This window comes from Mastacembelus armatus, chromosome 12, assembly GCF_900324485.2.
Source record: "Mastacembelus armatus chromosome 12, fMasArm1.2, whole genome shotgun sequence".
NCBI lineage: Eukaryota > Metazoa > Chordata > Actinopteri > Synbranchiformes > Mastacembelidae > Mastacembelus > Mastacembelus armatus.
Window position 1 is genome coordinate 17389137 of NC_046644.1, and position 18995 is coordinate 17408131.

General features: G+C 40.6%; 1 protein-coding gene across 6 annotated transcripts in view; it reads right to left on the bottom strand.

Moving 5' to 3' along the window:
• arhgef28a (Rho guanine nucleotide exchange factor (GEF) 28a) overlaps positions 1-18995 on the bottom strand; it is a 36999-nt gene that overhangs the window by 17036 nt on the left and 968 nt on the right. For 2 of the 6 annotated variants that reach the window (XM_026297273.1, XM_026297270.1), the window contains exons 2-15: positions 17402-17456; positions 12611-12755; positions 12146-12508; positions 8877-9066; positions 8153-8342; positions 7727-7796; positions 6699-6745; positions 6491-6560; positions 3685-3794; positions 3303-3565; positions 3040-3223; positions 2785-2896; positions 2096-2182; positions 619-661 (exon numbers count right to left, since the gene is read on the bottom strand). In XM_026297273.1, coding sequence (XP_026153058.1) covers positions 619-661; positions 2096-2182; positions 2785-2896; positions 3040-3223; positions 3303-3565; positions 3685-3794; positions 6491-6560; positions 6699-6745; positions 7727-7796; positions 8153-8342; positions 8877-9066; positions 12146-12508; positions 12611-12755; positions 17402-17434 — 1907 coding nt within the window. In that variant the 5' untranslated portion in view covers positions 17435-17456. Of the gene's footprint in view, positions 1-618; positions 662-2095; positions 2183-2784; positions 2897-3039; positions 3224-3302; positions 3566-3684; positions 3795-6490; positions 6561-6698; positions 6746-7720; positions 7797-8152; positions 8343-8876; positions 9067-12145; positions 12509-12610; positions 12756-17401; positions 17457-18995 lie in introns of all 6 variants that reach the window. The other 4 variants (XM_026297272.1, XM_026297269.1, XM_026297274.1 and 1 more) reach the window with 2 other exon arrangements.

The window sequence follows — 18995 nt, forward strand, 5'->3', positions numbered from 1 at the left end:
CCAGGAACCCTAACATTTAGTACATCTAGCACATGTTGAAATGCATCCAGGATGCATGTGTTTATAACTCCAAAAAAGCTGCACTGGTGCAAGTTGACAGTGTAAGACCTTAATGAAAAAACTCAGAAAAGACATTGTGCACCACAAAAACAGGGCAGGAAGCAGCTCGAGGTCACTTCGGTATCTGTACGTCACCACTTCTGTTGTCTCTGGACAAAAAAGATCAGAAAGCAGCACTGATCCACAAGGACAAAAGAGTCCCATAAAAGACGGCAGTAAACTTCAGTCGCTGCTGTCACCAGGCAACCAGGCAGTCATGGTTACCAACATATTTTGCTCCTCGCACTGCAGATTACATATTTGATCAAACATATTGTCAGTATAATTAAGACTGACAGCACTAGTAAGTGAGTCCATGGAGAAGAGTCCTCTGGATTGAGGATCGAGAAACACAGAAACCCAGTAAGAAAAGGCCTCTGGATTACAGAGTAATCCAAATACATTTGTTTAGATTTTTGGGGGATTTTGCCTTTATTATCTGCAGACAAGAGGACAGGAGCGGACAACATAACAACTCTATCACACTATCCAAGTACATTTAATGCAAAGCACACATACCTTTTCTCATGAGACTGCTCTGATATACTGCAGGTTTTTTGTTCTGTGAAAATAAGCAAATGCGAGCTCTTGTTAAATTTTATATTAAATCGAGAACCTAACAACACATGTAAGATTTGACAGCTAAAGCACATGCTGCACCAAATATATTGCACAATGGTTTGCTTCTTAATAACAGAGTCAATATAGGAAAAAGCTTGGCAGACTCATTTACATGCCAGAGGAGCCGTGTGCCATCTGAACAGGATAATATGAATGCAACAACCACAACTGATATGCAAAGTGACAGAGCCATTGCTCACATACACAACCAGGACAAAACAACACATATAAAAGCTGAAACACAGAGACACAAAATGCTGACCCCCTCAGACGCCTTATGTCTTTCACCAAGCTGCAAAGCAAACAGTCGCATTTTCTTTTCATCACTGAAAATCTTCTTGCACTCCCACTGCTCTGATTATTATGATCCATATACAAACACCAATCTCCTCAGACACACATGCAAACACATGACAAGGTTATTACAGATTCATGATTTGACTTTAGTTCCATTCCCCTCAATTCTAACTCAGTAGTTTAGTTTCCCATGGTTTGTACTTCTGCATGATTTTTTTCTCACATGAATATTCACAGATTTTGCATTTGTGATGCTTAAGGGGAAAACAGCAGCTGTTATCACATTTCCATTTCAAGTTCAGCAGGATACATCACCTGTGTGTGCAAATAATGCTGGATATGTCCATAGTGCAACTTGGAGAGAAAGTAAATACGCCTCTCTCTCACACAAAGCAAGACTTCAGGATTGAGTTTCTGATATGGTAATTAAAATATAGACAAGGCAAAACAATTTTACTTCTGGTGCCATTTTAAAGTTGTACTAACAGATTTTTGGCAGTGTAGGGACAGCAAAAGCAATCTGTAAACACAGCAGTGTTATAATGCAGACTTGCTTATAATGCAACACTTATTTAGAGATCCAGCACTTACAGAGCAACATTAGTGTTGATTTGGAGTCATGCTTCTGGCACCCTGTTGGCACCAATATTCATGCTCATTTAACTCTGTTCTCCTAAAAGAAATATTCAGCAATTCATGGCTACATTTTTTTAGCTACATTTTTCACTGTCATCATCAGCTCGTTGCTAAATTTGTGCATCTGCTGCTTGGGGCTGGACAGGCAGAGTAAAGTGGGTTAATCAGAGCTTTTCAGTGAAAACAGGTGCCTGCACCTGGAAATGACGCTGGTAACTGAACCAAAGCAGATGATTTTATTGGCCACAAAATCAAAGTGATGCTAAAATGATTTTTAGAGATGAGGAGAGCTGCAGAGTCAGGCAATAATAATTGAGTTCTTCATTTCAACAGCTGAATCAGTTTGCAGTAATAACCTTGACTTCTCACAAACAGAAGCAGCGTCATGCCGGTTATGCTGAGGCTTATTGCAGTGTGATGGCTGCAGGTGTCCAGTACTTACTACTAGGGTGAAGAAGAGACAGAGATTTAGACAGAGAGAGGGCCTGAAGAAGATATCGGCTGTGGGTGACACTGTGGAGTGCGGCATCTACAGGGCACAGTGGACAGAGGGCTGCTCACACATCAGCTACAGAGGGTGCAAACTAAGTGCAGTCAACTTTGGATGGAGAGTTGTTAAATTACTATATCAGCCTTGGTGCAGCCTCAGTGCAAACTTATAATCCTTTTTTATTAGCTGTTCAACTAAAACTGGTGTTTGCTAAGAGTGGAAAGTGAAGATTGATATCAGTCTTATGTCCATCCTTTCAACATGAAGCAAGCAGTCAGTTAGTTTATCTTAGCATAAAGACAGAAAACAGCCAGTGTGGCTCTGTTCAGTGGTAACAAATCTGCCTATTATCACCTCTAAAGCCCATTACCATTATTGTTGCTCAGGTTTTTAATCCATACAAAAAACACTATGTAAAACAATTAACAGTGCCTTTCCGTTTTCTCCTTTCTGGTTTTGTAAAGATTAAGCAAATGACATATAACCTGTTAAGTAGTGAGCTCCAGAGGGGCTGCCAAGAGGAACTAATCATTAGCTTCATAAATTACACAAAAAAAGCAAATTTTGTACACAGAAAGATTTGTAGTCTTGTGTTACATTGAACTTCTATTATTTATGAGAGTAAAGTGTCCAGTACTGACCAGGGCTGATATCTGAAGTATGATTGTCTCGGGCAAAACGAGCAGGACGTAAACTGACTTTAGGAGAAGAGTAGGAATAGGAACGGAGTCGAATACCCTGATCACCAAATTCCTAGTCAAGGGGAAAAATAAAAAATTAAAAAAAAATCACAAAACAAAGCAAAAACATATGAATTTTAGCATTACACATCTCATGAGATATGGAGAAGCAGAAACATTTGATGAAAGTGTGTGACAAATAAGATGGTGTTTTACTTTTGAGTTGGGTTCACATGCTGAGGAGGCAGACTGGCTGCGAGTGCAAGAAAGGTCAGGAGTCAGACAAAAGGCTTCCCTTTTGTCTTCACTTTTCTCAACATCTGACAACAGCGGGGAAAGTGGAGACTTTGGCTCAGCGCTGTCCTCCTCGCTGTCCACTTCCAGAGCCACCAGACTGGGACTGGAGTGATACATTACCAGTTACACCCAGAGACACAATGACAACTACAACACTGTCTTCTGATAATGATATTTAATACCTTAGGTCGCAGCTGTCCATGGGTGGACTGTCTCTGTGAATGGTCGACTCATAGGAGGTGGGATGGTTCAGCCTGGTGAGGGCCTGCACAGCAGGTGAGAGAGGGGGAAAGCAGGGCACAGAGTGAAGGCAGAGGTCTTTAGGATGTGGTGGAGGAGTGTCGGTAGCTATCAGGAGTACTTCTGTGTTCTGTATCCCGCTGTCAGTCCCTGTGCTGTCCCTTGTCACTCCACTGATGCTGAACTTGAAGTCCACATCATCCGCCTGAACAAAACATTCCAGAAAAGAGAAAAAGAAGTTTAAGAGAAAGATGTAATGAATGAGAAAAGTAAGAAAACACGAAATTCTCAGTCTACATTTGAATGTAGTGCATGATGCACAACCTGTGTCTGCTGGGTCACACTGCTGTTGCTGATCGTGGAGAGAGGAGGGTCTGCACCACACTGGGTAAACAGGTTCTGGATTCCACTAGACTGCATGGAATGTCCATTTACTGCAATAAACATACAGAACAATTTCAGGATGACCTAGTATAGTTTCTAACCTTTCAAACAGACTATGTCTCCTTGTCTCCCCTTCCTACTTTACAGCTCTGTACTGTTAGAGATGAAGACATCTACTAGGAATCTATGACATTTAGCAGGATAAAAACAATTTTTTTATCCTCCTAAATGTCATAGATTAAATCGAGAAGCTTATTTTGACTGCCATTGTTCATCTTAACATCTGCCAGATATCCAGTGGCCTGGCTGAATAGTTCACACATTTCTTCACCAGACAACACAAACACAAGAAGAAGAAAATCTCCAGCAGATAAGCTAAAAAAAGCAGATGACCAAACATGTCATTTTATCAGACTGTTAAGTCATACTTACTTTAGTTCTGATAAACCCCCAGTTCAGCATCATCCTGGTAATTTCGGACCATTTGTACCATAATTCATTGATCTTTCATTGCTTAAATGTCGAGGCTTAGAGTGCAGGAAGGATAATATGACGAGACACAGCGTACCCACTCCATGTTTGACCTTTAAAGGTTTGTTTTTATGAAGAGCTCCAAATAGCATCCTAACCAGCAGGAAAAAAAGTGGATTATTGACTTACACTGAGTCACACTCTCCTTCATGTGCTAAATGTGCTTAACAATGTTTACTCATTCTTAGTGATATTCAAAAATAAGGCCCCTGGGTCTAACATCTGGGTTACGCTTATCATCACCGAAAACACATCTGTCAGGAATTGTCTTTATTTCTAAGCATGTTGTCAGCCTGGCTCCAAGAACTGCACAGCTCCATTAGCTGGACCCAATTTGAATAGTTTTATGAGGAAAGCCAAACTAACGCCATTCCCATCAGCCTCAGTTACACTTTGTTTGGTGCTGAGCAAAAAATGTTAGCATGCTAACACACTAAAGTAAGATGGTATAAATATGAGCATGTTAGTGTTGTCATTATAAGCAAGTTGATATGGGAGCAAAAAGTAGAACATATAGTAAAAAGCTTAATAACGGTTCTTATGCTAGTTCTTATGTTAGTAATGTTAATCTGTACCATGTATGCATACATGACTGCATCTCTAATGTAACAGTGTGGAAAATTACCTCTCTTGATGAAGTGCCATTTTCATAGCACTTTCCAACCAGACTTTGATGTCTGGATCAGCCATGCCCACACTAATGTAAAGGAAATCCTGGGCATCACAGAGGCATTTCCTCTCTGCCGCTCGCACGCAGTGCAGACACTGGCATGGAGCTCAAACACACTGTACAAGGCCAAATTCCTTTATCCATCTTTTGCATTTATTATGTTTTCTCTAAATGTCTCTGTGTGCATTCTTTCATTTCATTTGCTCAAATCAAACAAGCTTTATAAATAGAATCACTGAAGCCAGTACCAGCCTCGGCCAGTAAATAACTAACGAACGAATCACACTGACTAGCTCTAACAAAAACTGACAACATTGACTAAAACCAGAGAAAAGTCACTTCAGATCTGGAAAACAACAACCGCTGTGCTCTGCCTTAAGGGGCTGGCATCACAAAACAGCATTTCAGATCAATGGTAAGTTTGATGACTTGAGCAATACAGGAAAAAAAAAACCTGTAATCTGCTTAAGTGGGAAACATTGGGATCAATGTTCCTGTGTTGTCACCGATCAGTACGTCACAAAGACAAATTATCGTGTTCACACGCACACACTTCACTTTATGGTCACAAAGTTTATAGGCTCCATTCAACAGCGCCAGTCTCTTTCAGATTTACAACAAACTCTTCGCTCTTCAACAGCAACACACAGGAAATTAGCTTTCTCTGTTACCATGGTAACGCTTTAAACATGTGAGCATCCTCCTCAAAGTTATAACTAACCAGCGAGTGTTGACGATCGCTAAGCTTAAACAATCCTGTGGGCATCACTGTGTTTAAAGAGAACACGAGGTTAATGCAGGCGGCTCACTTAAAATATCAACCTATGACATGTGAGCTTGTTAACATTCCCCCTTTTGTTTCAAGTACACAGCCCCACTGTCTGAGCCGGGGGAGTCGGGGGAGGGGATGCCAGGGAAACAGGCCAGATGGGAGCATCTCCCAGCTCAGATAGAGTTTGAGTGGCACAAGCCTGACCCCATTCCTGTCTTTGTCCCAGTGACAGGGCAGATTCTTGGACTCCTGGACGAGTCATTGTGGAGGCCAAGCAGGAAAAGACCTAACCTGCACCACCTAAAGACAAACTCTAGGGGGATAGTGCAACCATTTAACCAAACAAAACTGGTCCTCAACCTCATCCAAAAGTGCATCCCTGCCTGTGCCTGTGAAGCAGTAAGTGTATTGATTTCCTATGTGGTGATTTAAAACAGAGCTCTGCATATTGTGCCAGCACCAAAGGAAAAACGATTACAGTCAGGGCTTCTCAACCAGCTTATTATGCATTGTTCCCACACCCTGCTGTTCAGTGCAGCCACAAATATGTTGTTGTGTGTTTCTTCTTATGGATTAGCTATTCATCGTTTAAGCCACATGCCACAATATTACTCATAATATATTATCATAATATTAAAATAAAAACTGTATTTTGGTTGCTATTCCCTCGGGTTGAGCCAAAATGTTGAACAAATAGATCCTTCTTCTATCTATCACAGATACATACATTTGTCTTGGCTGATTAAGGGAAGAGAACACAAGAGAAGAGTTACCACATGATGAAGATGGATATTCTTCATCGTCGTCATCATCCAAAGAGAGAACAAGCTGTTCTTCAAAAACCTTTAAACAAACAAACAAAAAAAGATTCTTAGGAAAATTCAAGTACTTCTTACTTTAAAACAAAGCAGCAATGAACTTAAGAGATTCCTCCATAAACATTTTACAGCACACAAAACACTTGTTTTCTGAAAAGCTTACATTGTCCATGAGCGCTTGCTCTTCCACCTGCTGCTCCTTGCAATCACCTGTACAAAATAAAAATATTTAACTATAGGTTGATGTATGTCACACTAACACTCCCCCCCATCCCAAGAAGAGTCATGTGGGCAGCACAACAGGTCCCCTGGATATGATTCTACTTTCCCAGAATGAAAACCTGGCCAGTGAGCTGTTGTGCTCATCCAGAGCAGCAGGTCCATAGGAAGAGCACATACTCCCTGCTGTGAGGTTGTTATTTTGAGAAGATTAATGGAAGACTGCTGAAGGCGGACAGGGTTAAGGTCAATGCCGAAGTACACTCCCTGCCTCCCTTTATGAGTCGATACCGCCACCTGCCATCTCTATGATTACCGAAAACAGGGGCCACAGTTTTGTGCAGTCTACAGAATCTGCTCATGTCAGAGTGGGACAGATAGAAAAAGCAGTGGCAGCGTTGAAGATCGACCAGGATCTTGTTCTCTGTCCTCTAGGTTTTCCCTGTAGTCTCAGAAGAACAAACACACACATGGTGTGTGAGGCTGCTTTCTATGCTACACACTGGCAGAGACCGGTGGGATCGCAACACTGAAACTGCAACTAAAGATTATTTGTGTGATTAATCACATAATCATTTAGTCTTCACAATGTCAACGATCACATGACAGTTTCCCAGAGGCAAAAGTGATAAATGTAAATTGTTTCATGAGAAAACACTGAAAAATTATAATCAAATATATTCAAATCAAATCGAGAAAAGCAGCACTGAATTATAAAATAGATTACTGTCACCGTCACACTTGATTACAACTGATTGAAAGTATGTACTTACAATTAATGTAACTTTGTATGTACATTTGATTCTAATACCTGTAATTCTGCAGAGACATTAGTGAGACACCAAATGTCATTATGAGATGACATTGAAATAACTTACAGTAAATGGCCACTATATGCAGAAAGTCTTGACTTTAATAAAGTAAACAGACAATAAAGTCCTTATGCAGTGCTCAGTGTTTAGTCACCTTTACCTTCATCACCTGCAAGAACTTCATCTTTGCTTTTCTGGTCTCCCTCAGTATGAGCTCTCAGCACACTGATCTGGAACAAAAGCACAACTTATGTAAACAAAGTCACAGTTGTTTGCACAGTGCAAATAATACGACCAAACGTTTCAGACACATCATGCAAGTTCATTCTGCAGTGTTAATGTGGCTAAAGCCCTGTGATCCTAATCTACTAGCTTCAGTAGCTGCAGTGTTTTATCAAAATGTCATATTAAAGAGTCCACGGCTCACTGTTTACAAATGTCTGAACAAAACCTGTTCAAATCACCTTATCTTGACAGCGATGCCACATTATGGCATGGAAATATTTATTAGCCATTTCTGCCCGATATTTAGTAACAAATGTGACTATGATGATTAATACAGGTGTTCCCAGTTCTTTGTTCTCACCTGTTTAAGGATGATTCGGTCTTGCAGTTTGTCTCTAAGGATCATGATGCTGTCCTGGGGGCAGCTGCCGGGACCCTGCTGCACAGTGAGGGTCACAGAGTCCGTGCTGGAAGAAAACCTCAGCATGCAGTGTCTGTCAGACCAAACGCACCACACACCTGGAACAGGCCCGACTACAGGACCTGGATGACTGATGTGGAGAAAGAAAACAAGCCCTCAATGAAACGTTATTTAGGATTTCAGGAAGTGAGGTTAAAATAAAGCGAATTGAAAAAGAACACACAGAATCACCCTTATCTTCATTAGTCATAATATGATGTGATTGTTATATTCTTTATCTTCTTTTTCAAGCTCTATCTGTAAAACTTTATCCGCAGGTGGAAATGCTGAGTAAGAGTTCCCATGCATTAAGCACATTTTAAGTTTTTAAATAAGCATTTGTGCACAATTCAGCATTTCCTGTTGCCTTCCATGCACTGAAGCAACTCTACTGTGCAGTCTATAAACAGTGGTGTCTTCTTTGACTGCTTGAGTAGTTTAGGTTAGTTGTCTACAAAATAAAGGTAAAAAAAACCTCCCTTTAAAGAAAACCTTTAAATTCTTTAAATTGTTTAAGAAATTCCCTAAGGTTTTTTTTCTGAGAAACCAAAACATATTTGTAAATATGTACCTGTTTATTAGAATAACTCCTTCACAAATAAGACTTTTTTTTGCAAAGACTTACGCTGCCAGCAGCCCAAACATGGTGTGTTGTCCAGCCTTCTGAGCCAGCTGAAGGGGCGTGTCTCCCTCCTGATTGGGTAAGGTTAACGCCCTCTGACCTCTTGGTTGGTGAAGTAAGAAATGAGCGAGACGGCCCAAACCCAAACGAACTGCCAGGTGAAGCAGGGTTTCATTTCCTTGAAGCTCAGCAGCTGAGGAGAGACAAATAAAAACAGGAAACACAAGCAGAGAAATAAAATACGGTATTACTAAAACTATATTAAAAATTGTTTTGCATAACATTAGTGTTTAGGCATTTAGGCAATGCGTCTATGAGGAACCAGTAAAATATACAGCTATACCGAATTTACTTCATGTGAATTAATTTACTGAACATGCTGCTCATTAGAATAACAAACCCTTTTCACTGAGGTTACGTATATGAATTACACACTTATATATAATTGCTCATGGTATGCATTTTACACATCCACACTCTGGCTCTGGCTCAGGTAAGGTCCATAGTAGAAACTACCAATAATAATAGTATCTAGAAAAACTGGATGTTTCACTGAGTCGGCACATGCTCTGAAACAGTTGCTGCCTGCTTGCTCTTGTTCACCAAAATATAAGGGAGCACAAACACGAGCTATAAGGGTATATAAACAATGCTGATTCACTGTGATGCTGAATGAGGCTTTGACACTCTAAACAACTCTAAAAGGTTATTTTGATGAGGCAGCACAGGGCGGCACATCTGTGCTGGCTGATCATTGCTGCATAATCCTCACATTAACACTTGTTGCTTTGTAAGGACAGGATGAAAGAATGTATTAAAGAGGACCAGACACCTACATGTGTAGGTGTAGATGCCACAAATCTAGAGATTGAGTCATGACAACCGGACTTCTTGCACTTCTTTGAGATTCCAATACCAGCCTCACCTTAGACTGAAGAAGCTACTTGGATGAGTAGTGAAACATTTCGACCTAAAAAACTAGAAGTCCAGTTGCCATGACTCAACCTCGAGATAACTTCACATAGACGACTGAGAATCTTCACTGACACACGTGCCACAAATGTCTGGTTGTCAACCCATGCTACATGTCTCACTGCATCTCCCTGTATTTTCTATGTGCATCTCCATGACCCACTGCAAAGCAAAGACAAAAAGCCCCAGAAAATATTGTAAAAAGGGACCAGATATATTGTATCTTAGAGACTCTGAGGCTAAAAGTTGCCTTCTTTTAAACCTAGAAACAACTTGTAGAAGAATTTATCTCTTATTTTCTCTTCCTGCTAATTTGTTGCTGGAGCTGTGAGATGAAGTGAAACACCTCCACAGCATTACCGTTAATTTTGACCCAGTTCCGAGTAACTGTGAGAAGTGAATACTGAACACACTCTTCCCACAAAGTTTAACAGACAAGAATGTCGTTGTCAATTTTGACCAGTACATAGTCACCCTGAGGGACTAGGGATTGACAGCTACTGCTGCCTAATGAGGGACATACAGGTCCTATTTTAAGGGTCAAGCACTAGTGCAAGGTTATCGGCTTTAGGCGCACAGTGTGTTTGGGCATCTCCAAACTCACCTGCTCTACAGAAGAGCTGGGTGAAGGTGACTATAACTCAGGGCCAGCCAATGACATCACTGGTCTATCTGCTCTAAAACAGCTCCACCAATCTCAACACTTAGGAGGCTTCTTAATCATGCTGCTGTCTGGAATGTGCAGAGTGATAAGAATCAGCTGCTTATACTGACCACATCAATCATCTTTTCAAATCAGAGGTTGCAACTTTATCAGCACGTGTCTGGGCTGCCTTCAGCACTAAAATACCACACGGATAGGCAAAGTGAATTTCCAGGTCAGGAAAATAGCAAACTGTCAGAGTGCTGCTTGTATTAGTTAATTCACCACCATAAAAACAGAGTCCCAACAGTGTATGTGGTCTTCAGCAGTAAGTGAAACATGACATGTGCATTTGTTGTGGGTTCCAGTCTCTGATCCCAGTTCCTGTTTCTGCCCCTGCTAATGTGCACCCTTACATAACTAACTGAAAATGCACCTATGATCAATTTATAGTAATACCTTACCATGAGTGTTTCATTTTCTTTAATAATGAGCAGGGCTTTACCGATTTAAAGTAATGAAACACTACAAAAAACAAAAACAAATGTGAGGCCAGATACAAGAAACAGCTCTGACACAGCTGTGGTGTAAGGGAGTGGGAGTGGAGTGCAGAGGAGGATGATGTGGTAGGTACAGAGTTCTGCAAGACAACTCTAATTTGACTAAGGAGGAATAATGGCAGTAATTGCTCTGGGGTTCTCCAAAGACGGCGGCTGGCTGGCTGGTCCTGCACATCATGTGATGGAAGAGTTAGGCTGTACTGTCAGATCTCATGTTGGGTTTGAAACATACTGAACACCAGAACATCACAGGGATGATATTTTCCTGAAAGTCTAACAGGTTTTTTCACTAACAAAAAATGTAGCCTATTTTCTTATTATTTTCTAATTCTCCTCTAGCAATATCAGGCTTTAAATATGGTTCTACACTGGCTTTGAGATATACAGTATGAGGCTGTGAGACTTCTGATGGAAATATATGGTAATCTTGCCCAACCATGCACAGTAGCCTATTTACCCTGGATTGTCCACAGACCTCACTAATGATCAGTAAACTATCTGTTGAATAAATAGTACTTATGAAAACAGGATGGATATCTCAGAATAACGTCAAAGTATGGCTGCATATAATTTGAGTTAAGCAGTATGCTTTGTCTGTTCCTTTGGGTAAACCAGCCCCTTTGGGGTGTAGAAAACAGCAACAAAAGCAAAACTTATAAAAAAAGTAAACAAATAAATCTTGGGAAGTTGAAAAGTTACTGACTTATTGCAACACATCCAAAACATTTCCTCTGATCTGCTGACCAGAGGGAAATCCCTGACATCTGACCGCTAAGGATGATCCAGGAAGTAGCAGAGAACAAACTAAGACATGAGAGTTGAGACTTGGATTCAAAGTGAAACATCCTTGATTTTACTGAGATTGTGAAATGACTTTGCACAGATACAGACATGACGACCTGATGCATGTTGTTTGATGAGGAGGTTTAATTCTGTAAGTTTTAGATTTGTGCTGCACGATATGCAGAACCTTTTTTACTTTAGCAATCTCAGAAAGTATCAAGGACAGGACACTGGTGAAGATTCCACAAAATTACCTCTGGCAAATAAAGCCCTACATGACCACAGTTCCTGACTTACGCTCATGCTTTCATTACCTTCTCTTGACTGACTGTCAGTATTTTTCCACTGCTGAGGGTAATCCATGTTTGCTATAGCCTGTGTGATCTTCTCATCCAGTTGCCTGAGACTGACTTCATTGCCTGAAACATCCTCCGCAATGTGGTCTAACTGTCCAGCAGAGACCTCCTTGTCAGCTCCCCAAGACCGCACAGGAAACCTCTTCAGGACTTCTAGGTAGCTCTGGGGGTCCAGCTGATCCACGTTTGCACACAGGTACTCTGCTGCTTCTTGGGCAATGTCCCTGAGGAACTCAAGAGACGCTTCACCCTCGAGCTGAGTGAGTCGGTCCTCTGTGTAAATGTAGGATGTGACAGACACAACTTCCACAAGGTCATGGCCTGTGGGAGATACAGAAAATGAGAATATATCTTAAGAGGTTGTGAGACATTGACAGGCAAAAAGGTACACCGGAGAGTTGTTAAGTTGACTGAAGGACCTACCGGGGACTGTGAAGCAAAGAGTCAGCCCATCATCTCCTCTTTTTGCTGGAGTCACATGTATAAGCCCAGAGCCTTCAACAACAACATAAAACTCTGCGTCTTCAGGAGCACTAGCTTGCAACCTCACATGGTTCTCCACCTGCCCCTGAGGTGAGAAAAAGAAAATCCATGCATTTAACTGCACTTACAGTATAACCAAACTAAGGCATCTTTCATTGCTCACCGTGAATGTAAAACTATATCATCATGCACTAAATGATCATTCTAATGATTCCTTTAATGGAGACTAGAGCATTTTTTTTTAGAAAAAAGGGAAAGCCTTGCAAAATAACACTGCTGACACCCTCTATTTTAGTTTAGACAACTTCACAAAGTTAACTGCACTCAGTGTATTGGGTGGAAGGGGTAAAATGGCTCAGCAGGGAAAAAACAGGAGAAAGACAGTAATTTTCTCACAATGAGGGAGAGTTGCACCCTACTGTCTACTCTGTGATCCACCTTCATAATGAGATTCATTATTTCTGTTACATCACTGACCTTGTTCTTTTTATTGACCTAATCTAAACTCAGTTTTTTTCTCATATTGCCTGGAAGAACTCAACGACTCTCATGCAAGGGTGAGAAAAGCAGAAATATTTGTGTACAAGCTCATGTTGTGCCCACACAGAGCCAGAGGCAAATCTGATATGTTTTTGCAGTATATAACTAGTGATGAAGGCCTGAGCACAAAACAAAGCTGTTTTGTGCTCAACATTAACATTGATTACCAAACACTGGAAACCATAAGGTTTAGTTCACCCCTTAAATATTATTCTTATCCAGAAACCAACCTTTACAATAGGCTGCTATCTTTTCAGAGGAATCCCATACTTAAAGTTCCATGCTTATGCAATATCCTTATCTTTTGTTTTCTTGTGCTCAGCTTGGGGTTTTATCTTATGATTTATGGGCCATCAGTAATTGTTAACACTTTAACTTTGCTGAGACACACATCATGTTGAAATGTGTTTCACTAAGTAAAATCTTTCTGGGTTGTCCATGCACTAATGTCTATCATCAGGGGCCTTAATTCTGGCAGCATTTTAGCAGTATAGAGACTAAATACAAAGGCCTGAAGCACACAGAGTTAACTATTTCAGTTTAGACATACAGATTTAATATAATTACCTTGAAAAAGAATCTACATTCATGCCACTGAGGTTGTATTTAGGCACAGCCCTGTGTTGGCTAAATGTTTACATCTGCATGCTGTGATGACATGCACATCAGCAATGTTTGCTAGCTGATGCTTATCAGGTAAAATGTTTACTATGTGGTTTAGAGCGCTCCCACTAACACTGACATATTTAGTACTAAACACTAAATGTTGCTGGGAATGTCATTATTTATCTGAAATTTCCTTTTTACTTACTAGCCTTATCAAAAAGAAAACATGTCATTTGCTGCATGGTACATTATATTATTTATAATTTAGGCGAAATATCAAAATGCATCTTGTTAATTAAATCATAAGCAAAGAAAGAAAAGCAATAAACAATCCCTATACAAGCCCACTCTTCCCTGACTAAGTAGTCAAAATAGTGGTAGCATAAAGTCTATAGTTCGCTCTAAGCTTTACAAACTGGTATCAGGTTCCCTTTTATTCAGTTTGAAGAGGTGCTATTTGAGTCCAGTCCATAATAACTGAGACAGAAATGCATCTGACCCCATTTCAGTAGGTCAGTGCTTCAGACTGATAACAAAGGTCTGACTCAAGCAACAGTCTCTAGCCTTGTTGTGCACAGTGAGTAGTTAGCTTCAGCACCACTTAATGCACATTTACCAATGTTAATGTTATCGCTGATGGTTTTTCCACATAACGAAAAGATAAGCTGTCAGTTTCTGCAGCCTTCCTGATTTCTTACAAGACTGGCTAGATACTGGATGTAGATAATGAACATTCATTGCAAGGTTTTTTCAAAATGTTCTCTTATTCTTATAGACCTATTCACTCCTTTATGAAGGTTGTAGTTCCTGTTTTCCCACCACTCAGCCACAGCCTCAGATAATATTGCCTCACACAGGCAGAATCTAATAGAGAGAATTTGGTTGATCCTAACTCTATCTCCTGTGCCTGGGGGAAGAAAAGGGAGGATGGTTGGGCAGTGATAAAGTGTCAGACTGATGTGATCTATGGCCTTTTCTCCTGAGCGTTATCATGACACAACCCGATCCAGTAACAATGAAATATTCAAGAGTTTGTGGTTTTTATTTCATGCCTCCCATATGTGCAGCTTTGAGCCAAGGTATAATGTGTTAATTATGGAGCATAAACATGACAAGATTTGTTCACATATGCAGCAGCAGTTTGGTAGAAATCTAAAAGGCAGCTCTTCAGCCACCTAAATATGACATAGGACAGGACTTTATAATCTCCATATGTTGCTGTCTAATCAGTAGGTAAAAACAACATCAGATCTACTGCTTGTGGTCTCCAGGAAACCAGCAGTTATCAGTTCTGCAGCTCTCTGCCATGATCTCCTGAGTACAACACACATGTGACGTCAGGGGAGCAAGATCACTGCCACTACAACAACAAAAACAGCTCTGCTAACAGTCACTTCTCTCAGTGAGAAAACACCCTGATGTCAGTTTTTCACAGCACAGTATTTCAGCTAAGGTACCCACACCAATGACATTCATCAGTCTCATTAGGAGCAGTTCTACTGAACAGTGAAAGTTTTGAAATCCTCATATAAACCAAAAGAACACTTCTGTCACAGTCACTATAAATCATTCTAATTTAATGGTTTGGCTTTGATCAAAAACCAACAGTGGGCTGAGAAAAGGCACATGCTTAATCTCCCACATGCTTAATCCATTTCATAACCTTTAAAAGAAGCTATGCATCAAGGAATGTTTTTTTAACTGAAAAGTGCATAACATCTCAAAGAAAAAAAAATTATAGATTTCTAAGTCACACAGAAACACCCATAAATTGCTCACATCAGAGCAAACTCAGCAGACCAGAATCTCATTAGAGTCTTCAGGCTGACAACTAGCACTGTACTGCAGGCTTTTTCTCATACTCAGCTGAGACACATGCCTCAGAATTAATCTGCCGTCTAAATGACATACTAAGTAATACATGTCAAAAACAGCTGTCAGTAAAAATGGCCTGGTGCCACCACTGCTTCAGGATTAGCAGGTATAGACTCACTGTCACATAATAACACCACCGTTATGTAATAAATCATCATTAGAGCGTTTATGTTGATATTTTAGGTCCGCAATATATGGGAAAGCTGCTGTAATAAAAACACATGACTTAATTTTTATCAATGACTACCTTATCAGTGAATAACTGGCAAGACCTTTTACTAAAAAACGTTACTCTTGGAATATTGGTGAAGGTAAACCACATAACCACATCACAATTTGATTTTAACTGTGCCCTACCTGAATGTCATACCTACCTTGTTTCCAGTCTGCAACCAAAAATGTTAACCCCATGGTGGCACTAAAAGAAGAGTCGGGGGAGTCACCAAAATCATGTTTTTCTGTATATTTTCTCACATTTCAGTTCACCAGCCTAAGCACACATACACACCTGGGTGAACAAAATGACTTTGACATGACGTCCTGCACTAGAGAGCCATAAAACCTCCTTTAACACAGGAACTCTCACACTTACTGCCTGTGCAGTTCAGTGCAGCCATTTATTCATTGATCTGGCCAAGCGGAATCTGCTCTGGGCCTGCTGCCTATGTTGTATGTGTGGAGGTGCACCGTAAAACTTTACTAGGCATGTACAATAACAGCCTTTATGTCACAGCAGTGTGCCGTGACATGCCTACACAAAGCCCAGCATAGAAATCTGGATCTCATTCAGCAGTGAGAGTTGCTCTGTGACCTTAGAGGGTGGAGACACCACTTCCTGTTAATGGAGAGGTGTAGAGCCCATAATGATTCACATGCCAGGGTTTCAGATGGGTCCTCAATCAGTCTCTATGAGCAAGTGGAGGCAAAGTCTTTTGGAACAAGACCTCCACCTCCTAGAACTGGTGACACAGCAAAACAAGCAGACGCTCTGCTTACCAGAAATCTGGCAATGTTTCAGCGACTGGCCCACCCAGGCTTCCACACAAGCCAGAGAATAGGAGCGAGAGAGAAACAGAATGAGAGAGAGAGAGAGATGGCGGATATGGAGGATTGAAGGGGAGAGGAAGACAGATGGAAGAAATAAAAGTAGCAAGCAGAAACAAAGTTCTACTAAAAAATGTTCTGAAGCAGTAATTCAAAAATGCATACACACCCTGCAGTCTAACATGCTTTCCAAAAGAAAAATGTGTTCTTTATTTAATTCATAGAAGTAGGCATACTCTGTACAGTAAAAAGCCAAGAATCAAATAGGTACATTATTCTCCTTTTGCGGCTGCCATGCCACTGTGGAAGCTGTGTTTTCAGAGGACCTTGTCATTTGGTGAACAGGCTGTGTAAGGCCGGGCTTCCCTAGGGACTGAAACACTCCTGGCTTGGGTTACACCTGGGACACAAGGCTTACCAGTCAACCACTACACAGAGGGAGAGAGGACTGACAGAGAGCAAAGGAAAGGCTAGAAGGAAAGTGCTATAATTCTTGTGAGGGGGAAAAAAAAACCCTGAATTGGTCTAAATCTGGGAGAGTGTTCCAGGGGAGCATTCACAGTTCATGTATTCACCCAACCACTCCAAGAAATACTCAAACAGTCCCATTTATTAGACCAGCGATACATCAGAGACTGGAGCAAAACATGCACTGTAGGCACTTACATATTGCGGCACCTCTCTTCTGTTCACCTCCATTTTCTCCCCATTCACCAGATGCCTGCAGAGGAAATACTCCTGTTATTTATGTGTCGGCATAACAACACCCCAAAACTAGAATAGTTTGGTGTAAAATGATGGAAATGTCTTGTTTTTATAGCCAGACACAAGAGGAAAAGCATATGGTGCAGCCAGTAAACTGAGATGTTCAGGTATTAATAATGACGAATTACAAAGCAGTAAAATACAACAATAAATGAGGTGCTTTTATAGTTTAAGTTATAAGATGTATACACTTCCATCCTATGATGCTCTGTTTGCAGCCTTTAGGTCTTCAAGCTCAGCCATCACTATGAATGAAGCTTTAGGGTCAGACTCTTTAGGCAGGAGGAGTAACTGTATCATATGCACACACCTGATCCACACTGACTTCACTCTCAGCTGTGAATAGTGCATGACTTCAAAGTTGCACAGTGGTGTCAGCTCTGCAGGCTGCACTTTTTTTACTCTCTCATTTGCATGGGCTGTTGTTACTCAGACAAGCTGTAACAGAGTTTTATGTGATTGTTTTTGCATATACTGTACATTACAAAGCAGCTCTCTATATCTAATTAATGTTTGATCACAATTTTGGCTATAACTGACAATCGATCTGGGTTAAAGCTAAGATTACTTCATGTTATTTTATGAAAACAAACCTGGAAAGTGTTATAGCAGACCAACGACGACAACGACGACAGAGTGCAGTCTTGATAACAGGTTCAGTCACATTAAAGTGGAATTCACTGACTGATGCCCCAAGGGTTTATACAATAATACTAACACTATCAAGTGCAGTAGAGTGCAATGCCACAGGCCTGGGCGTCCCTCTTAGATTTTCATTTGACTCATATCAATGGGACTATATTATTGTAATGTGGAAATAAAGAAGATTTATGTGTAATATTGTAGACACAAACATTGTCCTACATTGTCAGGTTTCATTGTCAGGTTGCACGCTATTAGGTCAACAAGTATAAATGTGCTGCCAAACCTTTGTTTAGTTCAGGTTTAAAGACATAATCTAAATCCACATGAGAGCAAGATCCATTTGAGTTTGCTATACTAAGAAATGTGAAATCACCTATGGGCAAGAATAAAGTTATGATGTGATTCGATAAGCAATACTCAGAGAAATGTAAGGATGAACCTGAAATCCTTGTCCTCAGCCTCACTTAAGCCTCTGAAATGTTCAGTGTGTGTTAGAAACCTGAGCTGGCTGGTGGCCTCACACGCCAAAGCAGTGTGAGAAAAGAGATTACACATAACAAGAGAACGCCTGCAGTCTCAACACGTTTGGGAAGCTCATTCTGTCATCTATACATGTGATGCATAATTTCTACACATGAGCAGACTGATCCTTTTGTCTTTTTTCAGGTGCTACATAACTGAAAAATGTAATTACTCTTGCATGACAAGCCGCTATCATATATAAAAGATGCACTTTTCATCCTTATATTTCTGATTACACTTCTGTGCATATTTGTGTTGGGTAAATGGAGATTCATCTGGGTCTTACTCATTACGGCTGGGTAAAACATGCTCAATTCAGTGAATACAG